Source organism: Centroberyx affinis, unplaced genomic scaffold (assembly GCF_046629955.1).
Source record: "Centroberyx affinis isolate AG114_WGS23_722 - 3 ecotype Tasmania unplaced genomic scaffold, CSIRO-AGI_Caff_v1 ptg001497l_1, whole genome shotgun sequence".
Classification (NCBI taxonomy): domain Eukaryota; kingdom Metazoa; phylum Chordata; class Actinopteri; order Beryciformes; family Berycidae; genus Centroberyx; species Centroberyx affinis.
Genome location: NW_027279962.1, coordinates 80,431 through 98,453, shown reverse-complemented (window position 1 = coordinate 98,453; position 18,023 = coordinate 80,431). Strand labels below are relative to the sequence as shown.

At 40.1% G+C, this 18,023-nt stretch overlaps 1 protein-coding gene across 1 annotated transcript in view; it reads left to right on the top strand.

Moving 5' to 3' along the window:
- The first annotated feature begins 3,270 nt into the window (after positions 1–3,270).
- The window catches only part of LOC139650496 (inactive phospholipase C-like protein 2), a 40,048-nt gene continuing 25,295 nt past the window's right edge, over positions 3,271–18,023 (top strand). Inside the window, exon 1 of the mRNA XM_071527187.1 lies at positions 3,271–4,054. Coding sequence (XP_071383288.1) covers positions 3,803–4,054 — 252 coding nt within the window. The 5' untranslated portion in view covers positions 3,271–3,802. The remainder of the gene's footprint in view (positions 4,055–18,023) is intronic.

Sequence of the window (18,023 nt, the reverse complement as noted above, 5' to 3'; positions counted from 1 at the left end):
CAAAGTCAACTGAATTACGTTACAAATGGAAACTACCAAGTTGTTACAACAGGTTTTCATAACACAAAAACTACATATCAAGTAAAATCAAGTTTTATTAAATACAAGTTGATGCTGTGACGTCAGCTGTGTTTATGTCGGATAACTTGGGCGGAAATAATTTTTTGGCTGGGAACTCCGACTTGAACGACCATTCCTTTGCACTTTTCCGTGTTGGAAGTAGTTTTTCTCTGAGTTCCGAGTACAATGGAATGCAGCTTTATTCCCGCGGTGGCCATTTTGAACTTTAAACACACTCGGGATGGGGAACTGCCCAGAAGATTGGCGTAAGTGTGAAGCTAGCGTTACCTCAATACATAAGTACAGAATTTAGATGGACCTAACAGTTAGGCTATCAAATTAGCGATCTTGGAACAACAACCATGACTGCTTTAATTTAGCAGGGAAATTAGCTTGCTTACTAGCTAGTTAGCTACAGGCTTGCTACCTTGCTACTTAGGCTAGATTCTGGTAGCCAGCTAATATCAGCTAATATTCTGGTTGGAGTCCTCCTGGGTGTGATGTAAGTTCAAAACGGTTGTCATGGGAACAAGGTCTTATTAGGCACCAACCTCATATTAACTGCACCTTCATATTAGCATCAGTTAGCAATACTAGTGCAGTTCAATGAATGGGGTATGAAGCCATTACCACCAAAGTCACAGCGGACCCCATTCTTACATAGTAAAAATAAGAAATAGAACTGTTTGAAACTACTTTTATGAGATTTTGTGAGTAGCCTAATAGTTTTACAGCCCATTGACTTGCATTTGAAATTGTGTAGGCCACAGTTGCTAACAGGAAACGGGTACCAATTCCTCAGAGATAATAATACTAGTATATATATATATATATATTTTTTTATTGTTTCCTAAAAAGGGACTAGTGATCAGGAAGACATACTTCTAAAACTGCTGGGCCTTCCCTTTAATGTCACCTTACACTCTGGACCACTTATTCTTCATGCTGGGATAAAGTAAGACTCTTGATTGATGTAAGAGCTGGAAACTGGTGACTGACTTCACAAAATGTCAACAAGAAGTAATTTGATATTAGCTATATATATATATATGTATGAGCATAAAATACAACTTACAGCTACCTTTGGACATACTGATATGAACAAGCACAACCATGTAGGCTACAACAAACAAATCTAGCTTTACCGACTGACACAAAACTACAATACCTCATAATCTACTGTTCAGCCTAATTTCATTATTTTTTATAATAACACCATGAACTATGATATAATGAATGGCACCAGAGTTGTTGTTTTTTTTTTTTTTGATGCAAGCAGGGTAATTATCACCACAGCATTGATATATTAATTAGTTTGAACATTAATTAGCATGTTGTTCCCCCTCAATCAAGACTGGAATGTAACTTGTATTTGTAAAATTATCACATTGCAATAAATGAGCAAATGTGCCTTGTGATTTTGTTATTTAATGAGCTAATCCTGGATATTAAAATGTAATTGAAAAAATAAACTATGACATGTATACTGTGGTGATGACATATGAAGCATAAATACAAATCTACACTCTGATACAGTGAACCAAACACCAGTAACCCATGCACACCAGCAGATGACTCTGTTGTACAACAGTCAGATGATGTTTTATTGAAGAGGCAGGAGAACATTTTGGTGTTCCACAGATCACAATTCCCTACTTCTGGATCTCATAGTATCTAGTTTATTTAGCTTTATCTGAACCTGCAGCCCATGATTTTAATTTGTGAAATCAGGTAGGGTAATCTTAGGCATCATCACTCTCTCACTTTCTCTCTCTCTCTCTCTCTCTCTCTCTCTCACACACACACACACACACACACACACACACACACACACACACACACACAAACACACACACACACACACACACACACACACAGAGTATTACAGTTGAGTCTATGAATTACATTTATATGTTGCTGGTCATCTCAAATCTCCAAGAACAAGACTTATCAGTTATTTGTGTAATATTCTGTTTGCAATCACATGCAACGTTCTGTTTCGACATGAAACTTGATGTAATAACCTCACTGTAGAAACCACCATAACAGGATATTATGTAGTGTAAAGTGTCATCTCAGCATTAAGGTTGGCCCATCCTTTCTATGCAATCTAGACATAGCGGCGTACAAAAAGAGTAAGGCCAGACAAACATGAGAGATTGAGATTAATTGTGAGATTAATAGAAAACAAAATATCCTGAGAGAGACTTATTTCTTGGAGATTATGGCTGTCATTTAAGATAGAGATTTCATATTGAGCTTGTTAGGAAACTTTCCACCCATAAAAAAAAGACATTACACATTCACTTTGAATATGTTTAGAGATATGTTTTAAAATTGAAAAACAATAATGCTTTAAAATAATACAAAAACATTGCCAAAAAATGTATTCATAGTTGTAGATGACATTTATTTATTGAGTGGGCAAAACATAACTTTGATATAACTATCTCAAAATGGAAAATGCATTTGCAGGGTCCAAAATACTATATCTTGAATTAATTTCATCCACATGTGCAAATACATGTTATGCCTAAGATATGTCTAAACATTTTCCTAAGTACATATGAAATGGATTTGTTTTACAGAAAGGGCACTCTGGACTCGAGTAAGTGTATTGAAAGGGGGCGTTCCGGACCTATCACTTAAAAAAACAAAAAAACAATTAGGGTTGATTGACAACACAGCCAGCCGCGCGTTCACGAGAATATACAACTTTGTGTATCGGGAGCGGCGTTGCCACTACATCAGATCTGATTGTTTAAAAAGTACTTGCCCGCAACCGCATTGCAACTTAAATTAAAACTATTTATGACAGAATTATTACTGACTGTTGAGGTTGCTGTATGGCAAAACCTAGCCCGTTACCTGGTTAGCTAACCCGGCTAGTAACTGGTGATGCATGGACTTTGACTGGAAAGTGTAACCTAGCTAGCTAGCGTGCGAGGTTAGCTAGCAAGCTAACTAGCAGTACACAGCACAGACACCGAGCAGCGGCAGTCTGGCCACTCAGCTGTAGCAACAACTTAAGGAAGACCGTCCTTCCTCTGGAGACACAAGGCAATTCAAAAGGCAAGTATAAAAAGCCACATTACGCTAACCGTGAGTTTTGTGGGCAAGTTGTTGCAACTGTAAACTTAAGATGCAGTTATTTACCGACTGCCGCTGAGCTGAAGAGGGTGGGTTAACGTTCACATTATTACAGTAATAAAGCGCAGCGCAGTGGGGCGGTCTGTGGGAAGAAAACGGTGAAAATGTATTGAAAACGGCCAACTTGTTGAAGAATGTAGAAACCCGATCTTTAAGAGGAAGCATGCTGCTCGCCTGTATGCATTTTATCATACTGTATTTGCAGTGACAGCGTTGCATTGGTTGTAACATCCGCTTCCAATGTACAAACGAAATCAGTGACTGTACGTGAGCGCTGAAGGCTTCAGCTCTCATGCTTTCTTACGGCTGTAGGACGCTAAATAGCTGCCACTATTAATGTCATGCTGCCTAATTATGCTAATCGGTGTGATTTCTCTTTACAGAGCACAATGCATGGAGCGAGCCTTTCTGCGTATAGGAACCCGACAAATGCGTGTTCCGAGAGATGATATGGCAGGATTTTGTGCAAATGTTATAACGAGGCAATAGGCCAGGCAGGAAATTGGAAGAAAGCTGAAACATACGGCTTTGCTACCCAGCAGCTTGCCAGCTAGTGTGTGTGTGTGTGTGTGTGTGTGTGCTAGAAGTGCCTATGGCGGAGTTTGGGGAGGACGACAGCTTGCCTCCATTGAATCCCGGGGATACAGCCGTGCCCAGCGACGAGGCAGCTGGCAAGACGCATTGCGAAGTGTCGGTCTTGAACGGGGACTGTGGGATATCAGCAAACATGGTCGGCTCGGGATCCCTCGCCGCACCTGGCAGCCAAGCCGGGCTCGAAGCCGCCAACACCTCCGTCGGAGTGGATGCCAAATCTGGAATACCACGCAGGAGCAGCATTATCAAGGTAAACATTGAAGTTACAGCCCCTGTGTGTGTGTGTGTGTGTGTGTGTGTGTGTGTGCCATTCATTCTGGTGCCTTAGCCTGCACATCTTCACCGCCACTGACAGTAACTTACCGTGCAAAATCTGCGCTCTAATTTCATTTGCCTCTTTAGTCTACATCGTTCGCCTTGGGTTTTTCAGCGACCTCGCCTGTGTGAAGCATGAATAGTGTAAGAGAAATAGGTGGTTTTCACAATGCAGGCCAGTAATGGGATCACCAGAGCCATATCCTGTGTTTTGGCTTTTCATTTTCTTAGATTTGGCACAGCAGAGCTTGTTTCTTGATTTGGTCTTGAATATCAGCAATCTGGCAATGCTTTGATATGCTTATCATAGAGAGAAAATGGCTTGTGAGGCTAAAGCATGTTTCACATATTGATCCCTCTCTCACGTGCACATGCACACAGATCAAGAAGACAGTTTAGAGGTATATAGACGTTGAGGAGTTTGTGGTTTTGCGGTCTAAATCCTTCCTCACTGTCTGTCACATTTGGGAAAAGCAGTGCAGTGGCGTACACTGTGTTCAGAATTAAAGCAGCCTCATTGATTTTGCTGGGAAAGAAATGGAGGTGGCCTGGTGGTCAGAGGAAATCCTTAAGCAAGACACTGAGCTCCGACCTGCTCCAGGTGTTTGTCCTGGCTGTCCTGCACCCCGACCCCTCTGCTGAAATGCATATGTGTGTTTCAGAGGGCTATGCAAAGGAACAACTATGCCTTTAATAATAATATGGAGATTCAACTGCCATTGCTAAAAGATTAACATTCCTCTCATTGTGTTTGTCATTATCAGAATGAGGCTTTGTCAGTTTGGTTGCCTCATCTGCTGTGTGTGTGTGTATGTACGTACATGTACGTGCATGTGTATGGAGGTTTGGGGTATTGCTCAAGGGATACCAAAGAAAATGAGGCATGATTTCCTCACACTGCATTATACTATGTTGTAAGATTCCAGGACGTTGCTTTAGCCAATGTCTGCAACTCTGTAATGTATGTCTTGCCTTTTGTTATTGTAGCTCTCCTAATTTTAGGCCTAAAGATGGTAAAATAACATGTTTTGAAGATGGAGGAAGGGATGTTACTGAAAGAATTCATTATTTCTTCATGTTAACCACATAGTAAGCTTACAGAACATTATTATAGCATAGACCCAGAGCAAAATCCTGAAGAAATGTGAGAAATGCGTGCCTCTCATTTGTTATTGTTGCTGTCCCAATAGATGTTTTGTACATTTGTGCTTAAGAGATCAATGAATCAGTGGTCAGAGTTAGAAATTTGATATCCCCTGGGGCCACCCATACTACAAATGTATTGACTCTTGGTAATGTAAGGTATTGAGAAGGATTCACCAAAAGGCAATGTATGGTATACTTAAGTTAAAAATGATAGGTGGGAAAGATTGTGATTTCGAAGGCCTCATCATTTTGTGGCCACATACAAAATCGATAGCATTATGAGGTCTATGATTTGAAACGTCTCTGCTTCTGGTACATTCTCTGGCAGTGGACAGGCTTCAGCTGCTCACCTTTTCTCTGGCAGTTTTTACAGGCAACACATTCTTGGCACATTGAGGGTGTTGAACTTTGACGCGCTCTCTGCCTGGAGATTGATGGGGGTAATATTGACATTTCTGCCTTGTAAAGCTCCAAGTAATCTCTCACTACACAAGGACCTGTCTCAGTTCCCAGGACTGTGGAGTGCGATTTATTTCAATGGGATGTCCACTCCTGTGAGCTATAGGCTTTGTCTCGTCTTAAAATAAAAAAAAACGTATATTAAACTTGCGCAAAAATTATTTGAATAAGAGGAATGTCAGAATACATTTCAGACTCCTTTTAAATGACATTCTGGATTCAACTGAAAACTTTCTGTCGGAGGAGAGAAAGAGAGAGGCCTCTGTTTAAATAACACGCTACTTCAACAAACCTCTCATTGCCACTGTATCGAGATTGATGCCCTCATCATGTGGAGCTGACTGGTCCGGAGGTTTCCACATGGTGGTCGAGTGCCAGTCAACAAATCATGCTGTTTGGCTCATTACCAGTGACCTAAATGCAATGAGAGCCATGTCACGACAACACGATCAAAGTCCTCACCTCATGTAAAATCAGTACAATGCACCACGGGTCCATATGCAATCACTTTGTGACATTTGCTCAGTACCAAACACAGGCAAACATCCAAATGAGTCATGGCATGGATGGTAAGGTCTGACAGGTCGGAGCCAAAGTGAATGTCAGGTTAAGTTCCTCTTTCTCTCTGTGGGTTTCTTTAAAGAGCCCGTTACCAGGGTTGGGGTTGATTTAGGAAGTTGATTTTCTTCAAAATTGAAATACTGAACACAAAATTATCCAAAATTCAAATATTGAAAACATTTTTGGCATGAGAACATTGTCATTTCAGAATGAATGCTCCATCATTAGCCAGTGAGGTACAGTTTCTGTTTCTGTTTTGAATTGATTGAAATTGAAAGTGATTTGAACTACTCCCTGCACGATCCACTGTTACCCACAATACATACGCACTCTGTTAAAGTGCAGACATATTTAACACCCGCTCCTCTCCTCCACCACCCAACCACAGTAGCCTTGGCTGGCATGTCGGGCCCAATAAAGAGTGCAACTTTTTTAATTTTCGAATTCAAATTTGTTTACTCCACAAGGTTGAATTTATATGAAAGATTTTAGCAGCCTGACAAGTAAGGGTTGTGGCTTTGCATGTAGACGCTTCCAAAATATGATTTCATTATCACTCATTTCATACTTCTCTTGTGTGAAGGCAATACTCAAGATTTCCCATCTGTAGGCCATAAATCAATTCAAATATGAAACAAGCCGTGCCCTTGTCTGCATGCCAATATTTTCTTGAAGGCAGTGTTTTTTTCTGTTGTTTTTTTTGCTGAGAACTGTGACTGATCGAACGATTGACTCAGAAGGTGTTTGTGAAAGCCTGGGCCAACACTAACAAGGTAGCCTGTTTCACACCGTCAGTCAGAGCTCTCAGTTCTTGTTAAACGGCTTCTCTGAATCTGAGGTGATGGGAGGATGTGGTCAGGACAACAAGGACCACATTCTCATATTAACAGCTGTAGCACTTGAAACTTGACAATACCCTGACTTCTACTATAGTAGTTGTGGAAGGTGGAAGGTGGGTGGCGGTTGGGAAGGGTGGTGGCAAGGTAACGTCACATCTAACCAGCATGTTCAGACTTTTCTTCCAAAATTATATGTGTACTGTTTGAAAAACACACAGTACTTCTAAAAAGTGATCTCTAGCACAAAACTAGGATGAATTCTAATACTTCTAAAGGATAGTGGGAAACTGAAGTCCTTGGTTGACAAAATGATAACACCTTTACAGACTATCTTTTATGTTTTACAGATATTGAATGATGGACTTAAGGTAACATTTTTTACCCAAAAATGGAAGCAATTTGGATTAGAACTCTTCATGTGCTTAAATATCAATTGAGGTAGTTCAGATGCTGCATGAAATGTAGAGTAGCCTAGCCTATGTTTAGGTTATATAGCAGCCATGTGATACTAGAGCGCTTACCCATGGCTGGAATAATGGCTTAGGTGTTTACCTATCCATTTTAAATTCTGTCTACACCAGTAAATTGTAACTGTATTGTCTGTGGGTGGCCGATTGCAGGAGAAATAATGAACCCATGGCTACATCTTTCATTCCCAGCTCCGGTCTCAAATCCTCTCTAACAAAGAGGGTCTTTCTATTGTTTGATAAATAACATTTTTTGCACAAATCTGTTGCAAAACAAAAAAAAAACCAAACAAACCTCAGACTGGGACATAATCGTGTTAAGAGGGTGAACATTCAGTCAGGCCTAGTGACAATTGTGCCTAGATTCTTAGGCCAGTGGAACATGGCCAGGGTGTGATTTCTATCAACTTAAAATGTATTATATTTCATATATCAAATTTGGTTAGCTGGCTTTGCAGCCAGAGTATCTGTAAAAGGATAACGCAGTTTGCTCCTGCTTAGGTAACAGCACAGAAAGGTAAAACACACATATACAAAATATTGGGACCAGTTGCTCTTGACTTGACATAGAATAGTTAACTCTTGGACTTATCATGAAGAGATGTAAATGATGGGGAGAAATAAACCTTGACACAATATTGGGGAGGTAGATGTAATATTTTGTACACTCTGTGTGTAGATTAAACTGTTCTTTGCTACAGTTCCCCCTTTTTTTTGAGTATTGTAGAAATACAATGTTATGCTGTCCCTTACAGTGAAATGATAGTTTCAGTGTGTGTATCAAGTAATGCTCACGCATGTACTGTAATTTATGCAGCACACTGTTAATACTAATGTAGTCATCAATGTTCACTATGTTATAAATAGCTGCAAAAACACTGGTGTGTCACCTCTGCAGTGTGATTAATCTTGGTAATTCATTACTGTCCTGTATGCTACAATACATTTGTCTGTGTGAGTAGCTCAACTGGAATGTGTCTCTTATTTCCATTTCCATTCCGTTTAGTAGGACCAACTGGGAAAGTGATCGGTGCAGGGAAAGTGAATTGAGGGAATGCAAAGTGAAACACTTTCCCTCCCTCAACAACTAGTGTTAAGGTGTCCTTGAGCAAGGCACTTAACCTCCATCTGCTTGCTGTGATGCTGAAAAAGAACATGCATGCTTAGCAAACCTCCCTTGGGTAAAAAGAGTGGTCTACTGCACATTGTCTTTTACTGAAGGAGGTGGTATCAATCATACGTTTTCCATTAAAAAAATGTTATGACACAAATCTTGCTGATACGGCCTACCAATGTCAGATTGATTATACATCATGTCACTCCGGCAGCTGCCATTTTAGCATTGTGACTGACCTCCCCACCATCACTTCTAAATCTGCCAAGCTCAGATTGTTTGTTTGACTCAAACCCAAGTTGTTCCTTTACTCCTGAAAAGGACTTGCAGAATAAATCTTTCAGAAAGACAGCTTGCGTGCTTGAGTGACACGTAACTGCCCAAATAGTTGAGCTCCCTGGTCCAGATCCAAGGGCGTTAGACAGGGTTTTTGATTAAAGATCTAACGTCACCATACTGCGTCCCGTCTCAAATTGCTCATTGCGGCTGTATTTGTTCCACATGACCTGCTGCTGCACTCAGTTGCTTACCTGGAGCATTACTTATTCATTCGTCATCTCAGGTGTCACTCATTTACAGGATTGGGGACTTAGTCAAGTGCTGCTGGGCTCAGCCATTTGTTTCAAGAGTAGCTCGAATGGCTTGGCAGTGATCACAGTTCTGACACATTAATGGGCAAAGTAGTTCTATGCCCTTTCCATGGCTTGCCTTAATAAGATTTCATATTTCTATGCATTACGATCACTTCATTTAATATTTTGCTGCAGTGAAGGCAATCACCCTAAATACTCTCACACTGTCTAGGGATGGGTCATAAAAACACAATTCATTCGTTTGCAAGGATCAATGTCGGCTTTTTTATAATTTGGCCGTTAACATTTTTGAAAATACTGAGATACATAATTAAACATTTTTTAACTAACTATGTAGTTCTCAAGTCGAATAAGAGCTATGGCTTCTGGCGTCATTTAAAAAAAAAAAACCCTCCACGCTCACCGTTGTGCCGTTTTGTACCAACATGATCTCCATAAAAAGTCGTGAAATGAGCACGAACACTGAACCGCAGATTTACGTGCTGTCGACACAAATTATGTGAAAATCGCGTTCCCCCCTCCGCAATTTCTACACGTGAGGAAGCTTGACCTAGCCAAATTAGCATGACAACATTTGTGCCAGCTCCTCGCAAACTGTGAGAAATTGGAGAGCGTCTCTGCCCTCATTGCCGACATGACTGCTAAAGATATGCAGCCGATCGGTTGTGTAGAGAGCGGAAAGGGATGTGATTCTTTTTGTCCATAATCTGCTTTAGCCTTTTGAAATTTTCGGCACACACGAATATTCGTTTAGACTACGCACTTAATAGTCAACCATGAGAAAATGGACGTGTGCACATCCATAACACTGTCCACAGTCTGTATCCTACTCATCGCAGTTTGAACAGTTACTATTTCTAGATGACATCGCAAACTACAGTCTGCGTAGCTCTAGCTTTGGGAGGAACTTCTTAACACAACATGTAATATAATGTATGCCATTTTGTGGGCACTTTTATCCATAGCATTTTATAAGTGCATAATTATATGGTGTGGGTGCAACAACAGAGTAAGTTTAAATCCCTTGGTTCACAAACATGACAAGCAACTAGCCTAATAGTAAGGAGTGCAAGGGCCCGGTTATGTGTATGTGGCTTTTAACTTAAATGGATAATTTGATCTATCAATTTTCCTTGTAACTTTAATTATCACGCTTTTCACATGTAACACAGGAGTTAATGATATCATCTTTGATTTTTATAGGATTTCTATTTTTCTTATATGATTTACTGATGATTTGCTTATGGATTTCTCTGACTGTGTGTTTACTGCAAGGTTGGGGTCACTCCACTTCCATTTCCATCAATTCAAAATGTCAATAGAACATGCAGTTCAGTAGCTAATGATACAGCAGCCATTCTCAATTATTTCTTCAGAGGCTGGGCAGTCTGCTCCCGCTGAAAGAGTTTCAATATTTGAATCCTGGGTAAAATCCACTTTGTGTATTGATTTAATTGAAAGTGAATTCATCCTGTATCTGGTATCCACTGGGCCTCCAAACTGTCCTGTGTTTGTGTTCGACCTTGGATAAATCAGCCAGGCTGTTTTTGCAATACTATCGATGTCGGCTGTGGAAATCTTAGGGAATCTCCAGCAAATACACAGCGTTAATTTTACTCGAGCAGCGCAGGGCACCGCAGTGTTTTGAAGCCCGACAGCGGGTGGAACCGTCTCATCATGGATGTCTTATCAGCTGCTGAGCTGTGCTGATGCCGTTCACTCTCCCTGTTATTGATCCGAACTGTGACATAACAGCTTTGCTTGATCATTCCGTGGTTGAGGTCTGCTCTGAATTTAAATAAGATACAGTACTTTTTGCAATTGCGGTATTGACTTGACAGGAACAGTGCATAAATGCTTTGAAGTCTGACCTAATTGAACAATGAGGTGGTGTACACTATGCTCCACAGCTGTTACATCACAGTTCCCATTAATAAATGAGTGAACTGCATCCCTACAGGTTATGGTTGTCTGAGCTCAGTTTGATCAACTTACAGTTTCCCCAACTGTTTTAATGTGGTTACAGTATGGTCTTGTACAGTTGTAATATGCTTTCCAGTCTGACCTAATTGTAAGTTGTAGTAGTATGCATTGTTCCCCTCTGTGCGCCATAACTGTTACGTAACAGTTGACATTAATAAATGAGACATAATTGTATCCGTACAGGTTATCTGGCCCCATAAAGACCAGCTGCAACACTGCTCAAACAGTGCACTGCAAAACAAACAGCTGTTTTAACAAGTAATTTCATCTCACATCACTTCTTATCTTATTTACTTTAGAACAGGTGACAAAAAAATGGCAATAGGTTGAGATCATTTATCTCGTTTTAAGACCTTTCAGCTTGATTCCACAATTTTCTTCAAACAGGCAGCATTATCATGGATGACAAAATGAATGAAAGTGATACGGTTTTTGAGTAGAATGCCACCTGTTTAAAAAAAACAAAAAAAAAACTTGATAGATTACAACCTCACCCAGAATTTTTCCACAGTTCTACGAAAAGATTGATTATTTCAGTACAAAACAATCCACCCTCGGATACTCTTACACTGTTGGATATCATCGATTTATGATGTTCATTGCATTCCAGGAGCTATTTTGTGATGAAGTATTGTAATTAATTTTTTTTGGTCTGCCCACTTTCCTTCAACCTGCCGCCTCTACTCAAAAAGAGGCTTAGGTGGTGTGTCAGCACGGCCGGTCTGGCTTTGTCATTGCAACTTATTACCCATACCTATTCTATTCAAGTTTAGGCTTTCTTCAGCTTTTTAAATCCAATTTTATTCATTTTTCCATGGTTAAGAGGACCATGTCACTATTAATTCATCACTTAGGCTAATTTGTGTGGCTGGGATCTCTGACTTTAATTCCATGAAAGATGATTGCCATTGCAATCATATGTCACTATACTATGATATAAGAGCTATGATAAATCAGATGTGTACAGATTTTTTCCTAAAATAGTTGATATTTTTTTTCCTTTATTCCTTTAACTTTGTTGGGAAACAATGATTGCATAATAAAAATTATTCAGCTGGGTAATTAGGCCATACAATAAATGAACAAATTCCTCAGCTGTGTAACTAGAACATAAAAAAAAAATACTGAGATGTGGGATGTTCATGGAGCAATGCCAAGTGATTTTCCCTGGACTTTCCCTGGTTGCCGTTGTATGGTGCCATGGGCGTTGTTGTGTGGCAGTTTGGTCAGTTTATTTTCAGTGTGTAGCGACAGCTCACCACAACATACACAGGAGAGTCTACCGGCTAGAAACATATGTACTCGACACTTCTAACATTACCTTGGCATTTCGCCGTCATTCACCACTTGTTTCTTCACAGTTTGAAAGAAATCAAAAATTGTACGCCTCTCATTTTCCATAACGCAACTTTGCTGTAGTCTGCTCACTTCACTTTGGCTCACTCAACCTGCCACCTGTCGCTCCAACCGGCTTCCTCTCCTGTTACTACAGACAGAACGACATGCACCCTGTGTGGGTGGAAAAGTTAATTACGTAGCAATCCACTCTTGTGTCCCTCTTAAATAGGGTTTTATTTAAATGCAATTTCCGAGCTTCTTCACTTCACTTTTAAATATTTTCCTGAGGCAGCTGAAATTTACATTTAGGTGGCCTGCCCAAGATTTTGCAATGCAGGGAAAAGCTGACTTCTACTTCAGTTAGTGATTTTTCTACATTTCCAAGAATGACTCTTGACAACCCCCAGAAAATGGGCGTGAGTTTGTTGCATTCAGCTGTGGGTTAGATGTGTAGGTGGAGAGAGCGATAGTGATACAGTACATATAGCAGAGTTTTTCCAGTCTAGGAAAAAGTGAGTCGCGACCCTTACTCAAAACACAACATGTCTTGTGGCTGCATTGCATTCTGGTCTATTGAGGTTATTGTCGGTGTCTCTCTGCCTCTTCTATGATGGATTTCTCACTGTGTAATTGTTGAACGTCGCCTTCGGTGCAAAATAGTCTAGAAAGAAGACCTTGCTCTTTGATTCTGAGGGACTGACACCATAACTGTTTACTGTTGATGTTTCAGGTGGCTGAAATTCTATCACACTCCCATTGTAGCTGCACTAGAAATATCTTGACATGGTGTCACATTGTCTACGTTTGGCCAGTTGTCAGCAGAAATAATAATAAAAAAAAAAATACACCACCAAACACAAAATGCACCCAGAAATGCAAGGTGCATCACCAATAGCTGTTTTTTTGTTAACAGTGGTGAAGAGTGTTTTTAGGGTGTTTTTTTCCTTTTAAAAATGAATTGCTTAACAGTGGCCCTGGCATTTTTTGCAGTGTAATGCCTGAGCAGACCAGTTCACCATAGTGGCTCTCCTATTCTTGTCTCCTTCCATCTGAAGTAGTCTTAGGCCAATCTCACTGATTGGGAAATGATTTGCTCGCTGTGAAATGAGAAATACAGCTGGTAATGCTTCAAAATGTCAGTGTGCTCGCCTTGCTGGTTGACATTTTCTCAAGGTCCCGTTAAATATTTAATCCACAGTAGCCGTAAAAATGTTCGAGTGAACCTGTAGGTTACAAGGTCAGGGTTAAGGCTGGCCTGCAAGGCAAATACACGACTGGTACACAGTGTTAGTGCAGGGACTCCACTGCTTTTCTGTGTCAGGGACTAATGAGGATCTTTTCTGTCAGTGTTGTATTTCAGTGGCAGCCTACTGGTTGCCACTTGTAATATTCATCTCTTCCCCCCACAAGGCTTTGGACTACTTACTGTATGTTGAGTCGTTTTTTTTCTTTTCCCTATTCAATTGAAGTTCTCAGAATTTCCTTTTTCTGAAACCTTCCATATATGATGAAAATAGACACAACTCATTGTGCGTGTATATGTGCATGCCTGGGTGTGTGCGCGCGCATAGAGAGGATAGTTGTGTAATTCCATTGATTACCCATGTCTGCCCTCATAGCGGCACGAAAAGGTCAGCCTTTGTTGTCAGAGAAGGGGATCTATATGCCACTTAGGATTAGGACATAGCCTGCAACTTAATAAAACGTCAACAGTGTGTTTAATTACATGTTAATGCTGCTGAATTAACAAATTAATTTATTCCTGGGGTGTAGATTGGCTCGATCAATATTTGAGAACACGGAACAGCTCTCTCCCGAAGCCCGGAGCCAGAGAACTAAGAGCTGAAGATGTAAAATCTGGAACTGCTCCATAGAGAATGGTTTAGGAAAGATGGTTGGAAAAAAGTAACTGTGAGAGCACCCAAGGGGGATTTTCTGTGCATAAGGGCACATAGCTATTCTGTTTCAGAGCTGAAAATACAGGGTCGAGTCTGAATTCTCTGAGTTTCTGGCTTCTGGAGAGCGTTATTCATGTTCAGATTGTCCTAGACCATAACATATGAATTCTTAAATCTAGCTGTGTGCCGCTTTAACTTATCGTGCTGCACATACTTGTCACTTATGCTTATACCCCCAGCAGTGTTATGCAATGGAGTATTTGTCCCTAGGAGGTCAGACAATCAAGTGACTGAAGACTACCAAGCTTTTGATGCAGCTGTGCCTCTGTGAAGTTGCTAAGCTCTTCCACATGAGTGGAGCTATCATTGAATGCTCATTATACAGAGGGTAGTACTTTTCAACTGTGCTGATAAAGCCCTGGAGGCACGACTAGCCCTGCATTATTGGTTGCTATACCAACCCCTGTGGTAACCAGGAAGCTAGTTAATAGTCTGTTTTGTCCTGTTTTATATTGTACTATGTAAAAACAAAACAAAAAACGCTTCTGTCAGTACACATGCATTGGTAACCGTGTTATATTACCCACGGTTCACTTTGTGTTGGCTTGACTCCTTGTACGGCTTGTTATCATCATCACTCAGGTCATACTCTGTCCTGCTGGACGAGAGGCTCATTGGGGATTGACTGGAGTTAAATCAATCTGGATTTGGGTTTGGGCTGCTATATTGACGTGCTAATGCAGCCGCAGCAGCAGCCGCTCTCCCCTGTCAGTGTTCCCAGTGTTCTGGAGCATGGCTTACTGGTTAATTAAACCCCACTTGGCCATCACTGTCTCCCAATGTTTCTTTTCAGTCTGTGGTCATCATAGGGCCGGTATTTGTTCAGGTACCGAGTCAAGATGTGTGCTGCCTTTCAATAATACAGAAAAATAGCCAAGAAATTGATGTTATTTTTGTGTTGTGTGTGCTAGATTGTTTTTTATTTGTCTTTTTGTTAGTTAACACAGCCCAGCACAATGATGCACAGGTGTTTCTGAATTCTGTTGCTAAAGCTCCAACGCTGTGTGATCACATGACGTCTATATGTAGGTTAGGTCCAGCCAAATGTATTTATGAGTTCTGTTAGGTACGTGTTGAAATGGAATGATTATAAGGCTTGTAGAAATTATCTTGTGTTTTCATCTATATTGGTATTTTTTGTTACATAATTTGAAGATGGATGCCTTTTTTTCGGGAAACATTTAAAAATACAAATGAAAAGTTGCTCCCTAAAGAGAGGATCTTTAGTCTAGGCCTTTGGTGTCCAGCTGGTGCCATCATGGATGTCCAGAAGAGAATTGGCTGCATGCAAATAATGTCTAAATATATAACAACCGGGCTAGAAAGAGAGATAGGTCTACCTGAACAAGATTGTTGTGCTGTAGGTGATCATTTCAGTAACGTTAAGTAAATTTTGGTTACTGTGACACAGGAAATTGTCTTGTCTTTAGCCCTAGCCCCTTTGATACTAGTAACTACTCCAATGCACTACAAATTGTATCATGGAAAGCACCAGCTCAGTTAATCTAAACAGACAGTTTTTTTGGTTTTCTTGGCTAGCTAACTAGCCAGCAGGCTAATTTATTAAAGCAAATCATGTTAATGTTAATATGTGATTTCTAGCCACTACCAACGCTAGCTTCTTCTTGTTACTTTAGCTAATGTGCAAATCAGATGTGTTAACAACAGGACAGATCAGATGTATCAGTGGCCGAATGATCGGTTCCCAGTCAAAAACAGTGCAGAAATTAACCATCTCTATTCAATTCTGTTGAGACAGCCTAGGCTTGACGCAATCAGCTGTTCACAGCTATTGTTGCACTAGAGGGTGTGTTACATCATCCGAATGCCCTCTATAATATATACAGTGATAAGATGACAACAAGCGAATGTAACCTGTGCAAAAGATATTATAATAATATTAAAGATAAAGAATGGAAAAACACTTTCCAATCAAGTCAACAACTGAGAGGATGCAACAGTTTACTCATCGAAATAATGGAATGGGTCTTTAATGGAAGACTGCAATATTCCACAAACAAGAGATTGCATGCTAATTTATTTTGTTTCAGGCATTGATATAGCTTTGGAAGTGTAGCCTGCTCCCTGGGTAGTCACCTTGTTCACACTTCCTTTGACCAATGACTGATATTATATGGTACAGAGCGACAGCAGCTGGGCCTTTGCCAGGTTTAGGCTCCACTGGGGCTTGACAGAGCAGTGCAGCTGGAGAACAAAAAGTCTTGTGTTCCAAGCTGTGCTCCATATGCTAATTTTAATCAAACAACAAACTCTTTGCTGGAAAATGATTATTGCTTTAGAATATTGAATGTTGAATGGATATCTGTTGAGTGATATGTACAGTCGACTGTCCATAGTATGTCCAGCTGTTTGTGAGGTCCTGTTGTCCCTCTATTATTGGACTAAAATAATTTTGATTACAATTATTTCAAAGTATCATGAATGTTCAGATCTATTCAAATGAATATGTCTAAATAGTCCACACCGAATTTATCAAACAGTCATATGACAAAGGACTAAGATGACCTTATGGTCAGAGAAGAGTCAGTCATGCAAAAAATTATTTAATTATCTATTTTGGAATAATTCAATCAAATTGGATGTTAGTAATTGAATAATTTAATGAAGCAAATTGTTCATTCATGAGTGTCATCCTTGTAATGGATACCAAACAGTGTAAAACATTAACATGAGCCACCCAGGCAAATGCTGGTAAATTTTTGTTGTGGCTAATAAGTTTGGCGGCTTGATCAGCCGCTTTTAGAAGACAACCAATCAGGCTCTTTTTTTTTTTTTCATCTTATATCAACATCTCTACTATTTTCAACTACAGCTTACGTCCTAGATAAAATACATAATTTCAATATTGCCAATACATCAAATATTCTCTGATTATTAATTGTGGAAGCTAAAATTTATGATATAGAATTATACATGATTAAACATGTGGCTCTATCATTCATTTATTAGTAGCTTAGATATGGGAACCTTCTCATGCCAAATGTTTTTTTATATTTGAATTCTGAGGAAATTCCACTCCTTGAATTGATAGTACGTTGATTGAAAGTGAACTGAAGCCAATCCTGGTGTGTATCCTAAGAGTTGCTATATGTTGCAGCGTAATTCTGGTGATGCTCACCATTGGGATGTAGGTAGAAAGCTTTGGTCCAGAGAGTAATGGGTCCCCTGTGACGTCCTCACTTGTACAGACAGTCTATAAGCGCTCATTGAGCCAGAAAAAAGGAGGATTTGGTCCATTAGGGGATTCAGATTCCTATGGGATCTGTTAGCACTTGGATAGAGTTTGTCTCACTCAATTGCTCTCTCTCTCTCTTTCTGTCTCGCTTTCTCTTTGTCTCTCTCTGTCTCTGCATCCCCCCCCCACTTTCTCTCATTCTCATACACACACACGAACATATATTGAAGTGGTATGCGGAGACATAAAA